This window comes from Meles meles, chromosome 13, assembly GCF_922984935.1.
Source record: "Meles meles chromosome 13, mMelMel3.1 paternal haplotype, whole genome shotgun sequence".
Taxonomy (NCBI): Eukaryota; Metazoa; Chordata; class Mammalia; order Carnivora; family Mustelidae; genus Meles; species Meles meles.
The window spans coordinates 31114642-31120641 of record NC_060078.1 but is presented as its reverse complement, the minus strand read 5'-3'; the positions used below and the strand labels follow the sequence as shown (position 1 = coordinate 31120641).

Genomic DNA, 6000 nt, shown 5'->3' with positions numbered 1-6000 from the left:
TACCCCAACCCCCACCCTCACTGTCGCCATTTTTTAAATGTAGAGTCCAGTGGTATTAGGTACGTTCCCATTGTTGTGCGGCCATCACTAGCATTCACCTCAAGTACTTTTTCTCTTCTCAGACTGAAACTCCATAACCATTAACAGTATCTCCCCATTCCTTCTTTCCCCCAGCCCCTGGAAACTTCTACTGCATGTGTCTGTGAATTTGACTACTCTAGGTACTTTATGCAAGTGGAATCACACAGTATTTGTCCTTTTTTTTTTTTTTTAAAGATTTTATTTATTTATTTGACAGACAGAGATTGCAAGTAGTTAGAGAGGCAGGCGGGGAGGGGGTGGGAAGAAGGCTCCCTGCTGAGCAGAGAGCTCGATGCGGGGCTCGATCCCAGGACCTTGGGATCATGACTTGAGCTGAAGGCAGAGGCTTAACCCACTGAGCCACCCAGGTGCCCCAGTATTTATCCTTTTGTGACTGACTCATTTCGCTGAGCATAGTGTCCTCAAGGTTCATCCATGGAGTAGCATGTGTCAGAATTTCTTTCCCTTTTCAAGCAATTAGTCCCTCATCTTCTACTCCATCCAACCAACAACCCGTTCCATTGATTCTACCTTAAACATGGCTCCATCATTGCTCTTCTCTTTTGCCGCCCACATCCAGGGACTGCTCAGCATCTTCAACATCGGCCACTGGGGCAGCCTCCTCTGTGGTCTCTTGCCACTAGTCTTAATAAAACTTCAACCAGGCTCCAAGCTGCTAACAAAACCACTTTCTAAAGCAGTTCTGATGGTGCCCCTTTCCTGCTAAAAACTCTTAGGTAAAGTTCAAACCCTTAATTATGCCTTCCAACGTCCTCCACCAATTAACCCTGACCTATTTCTCTGGTCTCACCTCTTAATATTCCCTTTCTGGCTTCTGCCTTGTCATCTTCATCTTATTAACCTCTTCTCTGCCTTCCAGGCATAGGTTAAGACTCACTTCCTTGTAGGGGCTCTCTGTTCCCATAATGCAATGCCCTGTACTTTGTCACTCTACTTATCCGAGTTTATTGTAATTATTTGCTGAAGTCTGCCTTCCCTTTGGACTATAACTTCTTTGAGGGCCAAGACCATGTCTTTCTTTCCTTTTTTTTTTTTTTTTAAGATTTATTTATTTATTTGAGAGAGAAACAGAGAGAGTGAGAGAGAACCACAAGCAGGGTGAAGGGCAGAGAGGGAGAAGCAGACTTCCTGCTGAGCAAGGAGTCGGATATGGGGCTTGATCCGGCTTGATCCGGCTTCATTCTGGGACTCCGGGATCATGACCTGAGCCAAAGGCAGATGCTTAACTGATTGAGCCACCCCGGGGCCCCAAGACCACGTCTTTCTTAATGCTACATCCCTACCACCTAGCAGAGACAATGACCACAATAAGTATTAAATAAAACATAGCTGTAAATTTGAAAGTTTTCTTGTTACAGGACCCGTAGGTGGTAGTTGACACCAAATATATACGTGAGATAATCTAGGGGGAGGGTCCCTCTAGAGACAGAGAACAGAAGAAAGATGTGCTGGTTAAGATGAAGGGTGAAGACAATGCTAAGGGGGAGAATGAGAAATGAGTGGCCAGAAAAGGAGCAGAAATGTCAGAAGAGAAGGCAGTCATAAGCCAAAGAAGAGGGACCACTGGAAAATTAGAAGCACCCACCAGAGTCAGCCACAGCAAAGAGGACAGGACACAGACTGAAAAGAAGTGTCACTGGAGTTGTTACAGAGCAAGAAAGATAATATTTGGCAGGAGCTGGGTTTATCCTTTGTCAATCTATTATACGTAAGAAGGTATTGTCTGCTTCCTTTTCATTAATTCCTCTATCCATTAACCCAGCAAAGACTGATTAAACATCTCCTCTTGGCCAGGTACTGTGCTAGCCCCCAGGGACACATGAGAAACAGAACAACTTTCACTTGAGCCCATGGATCTTACCCCCACTGCCGGCAAGGGAAAGTTCCAAAGCACTGACATGGATATCAACTCCAATAAAACACCAAGCCAGGGTGTGGTGTTTTATTGGAGTTGATATCCATGGGCTTTCCTAACACACGGGATGAAATAAAAGTTGGTGTGCAAGTCCAGAGGTCGGCAGAGTTTGTTATCTTGCTCTGAGCTGGCAGGAGGCAACGGGGAAAGTGTCCGTAGAACACAATTGCATCATTTCCATCTGTTTGTTAAGTCAGCCACAGACAAAGATTCCAGGTTTTTCCCCAAAGTCTAGTCCCTGTGCTCAAAGGCAGAAGACTGATAGAACAACTTAATCCAAAGATCATCCCCTTAAGAAACTCCCTGAACTTAATCCTACTTAGTGTTCACTCTGCAGAGACTCCTTTAACTTCCAGTAATACATTGTATTACTGACTAAATTCCTGCTCGACTCTTTTTGCCTGTCTTGTATTCCAACTGGAGTACAACAGTGTGGTGTACTGAGGTACTGAGGTCAATGAGTCATGGCTTTCTGAAAATTAATGGGAGTCTGGATGGAGACAAGGGAGGAACACTCTTTGTAACTCTTTAGGAAATTATCTTACTAGGTTTTCATTTCTACAGGGGCCATCTCATTTTCCATAGTAGACATGGCTTTGAAACAGAAAAGTTTAAGTCAAAATGAATTTTTTTTTTTTTAGACTTTATTCATTTATGACAGAGACACAGAGAGAGAGGGAATACAAGCGGGGGAGTAGGAGAGGGAGAAGCAGGCTTCCCGCTGAGCAGGGAGCCCAGTGTGGGCCTGGATCCTAGGACGCTGGGATCATGACCTGAGCTGAATGCAGACGCTTAACGACTGAGCCACCCAGGTGTCCCCAAAATGTCTTTAAAGCATATTATCTTTGGGGCACCTAGGTGGCTCAGTTGGTTTAGTGTCCAACTCTTGATTTCAGCTCAGTTCAGGATCTCAGGATCCTGGGATCCAGCCCTGCCTTGGGTTCTGCAGAACTCAGGGGGGAATCTGCCTGAGGATTTTCTCTCTTCCTCTGTACCCTACCCCACTCACGCACACTCTCTCTCTCAAAAATAAATCAATATATCTTTAAAAAAAAAAAAGGCATATAACTTTAATGTCCCAGAAAAACAAGATTTTTTTTTTTAAGATTTTATTTATTTGACAGACAGAGATCACAAGCAGGCAGAGAGAGAGGAGAGAGCAGGCTCCCCACTGAGCAGAGAGCCAGACATGGGGCTCGATTCCAGGACCCTGGGATCATGACCTGAGCCGAAGGCAGGGGCTTTAACCCACTGAGCCACCCAGGCACCCCAGAACAAACAAGATCTTTTCAAGGAATCCAGCCCATCGAACTAGGTATTCTTTGAAATATTCATTATTATATAATCGAATTAGTGAATAATCAGTTCCTAATTTATAATTTGGATTTTGAAATACACTTTATTTTTTTTAAGATTTTATTTATTTATTTATGAGAGAGAGCAAGAGCAAGGGGAAGGGTAGAGGGAGAAGCAGACTCCCTGCTGAGCAAGGAACAGGGTGCAGGGCTCCACTCCAGGACCCCAGGATCATGACCTGAGCTCCAGGCAGACACCTAATCTATGGAGCCACCCAGTCGCCCCTGAAATACACTTTAAAAGTATGTATATAGGAGTGGGGAAGTAAGTGATGCAATTAACCAACCTCAATCAAACTTTAGTTGTTGGGGTCTGGCCTGACTCAATATGCTTAAAAACAAGCCCTAAGAAACTTAGGCCTGAGAGAAATGTGCTCAAGGGACTCTGAGCGCATGCTCGGAACTTCCCAACCCTTAGAAATGAAAAGCCCCTGGGGATCTGGGGTGAGTTGAGCAAGGAGGGGCCACAGTGACTCTTCCTTCACTGGGGAGGGTAGAAATAACAAGTCATACTTCCATAGTGTTTACAACGAATCAGACTCTTCCTCAAACTTTAATTTTTTAAAAAAAGATTTTATTTATTTATTTGGCAGAGAGAGAGGGAACACGAGCAGGGGGAGCAGGAGAGGGAGAAGCAGGCTCCCCACTGAGCAGGGAGCAGGATGCTGGACTCCATCTGAGTACTCAGGGATCATGACCCGAGCTGAAGACAGATGCTTAAGGGACTGAGCCACCCAGGCGCCCCTTCCTCAAACTCTTGACACGTATCAACTCAGTTAAGCACCCCCCCAAACCCGTAATAGTTACCATTTCTATCTCCATTTCCCAAGATGATAAAGTGAGTTAGAAGGGTTGGCAGCAATTTGCCCGCTATCCTACACTAGGAAGTGGTAGAGCCGGTTACTCACCAGAAGAAATTGTGGGGTGGGGGTGGGGTCAGTAATACACCTCAAGTTCGAAAAACTGCACAACTTTATGTTCAAAGGCAGGGCCCTCCTGATGACACATGTGATTTCCCAACTCCTTTTGACACAAGGAATTACTCGGGGCGGGGGTGGTGGGGTGGAGGTTGGGGTAAGAGTTCCCCGTGTGCACGGTTGGGGAGAGGTCGCCGGTCAGTTCCTAGCTGGCGCAAGCTCTCGTCCTCTGTCAGAGGCCCCGAGGGCGGTGGCAGTACACCGCAAAGCCAGAGCTAGCCGCCAGCCACGTGGCCCAGCCTGAGAGCCAGGGGGCTGCCCCGCGAGGGCGGGCCCGGGAGGAGGGGCTGGGAAGAGAGGACGCGCAGGCCGGGCGGAGTGCGCCTGCGCGCGGCGTGGGCCGGGCGGGGTGTGGGGGTGGGGTGGCCTCTTAAACCGTTCCCCGCCCCGCTCTCCGGGCCAGTCTCCGTGGTGCGCAGGCGCAGAGTTTTCTCCTTGTCAGTCGGCGCCGCGTGCGAGCTAGTGGCTGTGTGGCGGCGGCTAGTCAGCGGTATTATGAGCGGCTTCAGCAGCGAGGAGCGCGCCGCACCCTTCACTCTCGAGTACCGAGTCTTTCTCAGTGAGTGTCGGTGGCCCACGGCCCCTCCCCTCCCGCCAGCCCATTCATTCCCGGGCCTCGCCTCGCCTCCTACCCCGGCGCCTGCGGCCCGGGCTCCGCCCCTCGTCCCGGGCGCGGGCCGGGTTCCTCCGGCTGCCCGGGGCCTGACCGGCCCTCCGGTTTCACACGTCGCGCTCGCAGACGGAACGGCGGGGCTCGGCATTCCCCTTTCCCACGCGCGGTGGGACCCGATCCCGGGCCGGGCTAGTTCTGCAGGTGTCCTGCTCGGGCGGGCACCGTCTGATGGCGAAGAAAACCACCGAGTCACCTTAGAAGGCTGTCTGGGGGTAAACTAATCCTCGTAAGAGGATTCCTTGATTTGGAGGAACTGGGGCGGGGTGGATGACTCCCTGAGGACCTTAATTCCTGAACTGTAGCTCAGCTTGTGGGCATCCAGCAGGGTCCAGTGCAACCCTGCGCTCTGCAGACGGGGAAACTGAGCCTGAAATCAGGAGCGGTCAGTGGAGGACCGAACCGATCCCGCAGGGTAGGGCTCCTGCCTCTCGCGTCGGGCTGTCCGCGGTAGCACAGATGCTGGGAAGGCGCCTTGTGAAACAGAAAACTGCTCCCTTCAAGTCAAACAGGTGACGTCAGTCTGGAAAGCACGAGTGAGAAAGTGCGAAGTTTTTGCCCCTGGGCAGGGAATCGACATCTGAGGGGGACCCACCTCAAGTCCGCACCTCGAGCTGCGCTTAGAGCCCAGCGCGCTGCGGGCTGGCTGAGCTCCGCTTTCCCTGGCGCACGACCTTTTTTGTCTTGCAGGTGGAGGAAAGCTACCTCGGGGTTATCTTTATCTCTTACCACCCCCCCCCCCCGCCCCCCGCGCCCCGCCAAGCTTCTAGGAACAGATTATTGGAGACAACGGAGGAGTTCGAAAATGTGTCACCAAAGGCGTTTCTGTTTTAACTGTAAATTCTTTTACTTGGGAGGAAACGGGCAGGTGCAGAGAAGTCTGCTAGTGGTGTGTGAAGGGCAGGAAAGAGCCGGATAGAGGGGATGAAAGGGAATACGGGGAGAATGAACAAAGCTCCTAGCAAATAGTAACCAGCTGTG

The 6000-nt window shown here is 50.0% G+C and overlaps 1 protein-coding gene across 4 annotated transcripts in view; it reads left to right on the top strand.

Annotated features, from left to right (window-relative positions):
• Positions 1 to 4739: 4739 nt before the first annotated feature.
• The window catches only part of PPA1 (inorganic pyrophosphatase 1), a 37052-nt gene continuing 35791 nt past the window's right edge, over positions 4740 to 6000 (top strand). The window contains exons 1-2 of one of the 4 annotated variants that reach the window (XM_046027499.1): positions 4759 to 4908; positions 5710 to 5855. Coding sequence is in view for 1 of the 4 variants with exons in the window: in XM_046027497.1 (XP_045883453.1) it covers positions 4845 to 4908 (64 nt within the window). In the remaining 3 variants the exon portion in view is untranslated. Of the gene's footprint in view, positions 4909 to 5044; positions 5235 to 5282; positions 5435 to 5709; positions 5856 to 6000 lie in introns of those variants that run through there. The other 3 variants (XM_046027497.1, XM_046027498.1, XM_046027500.1) reach the window with 3 other exon arrangements.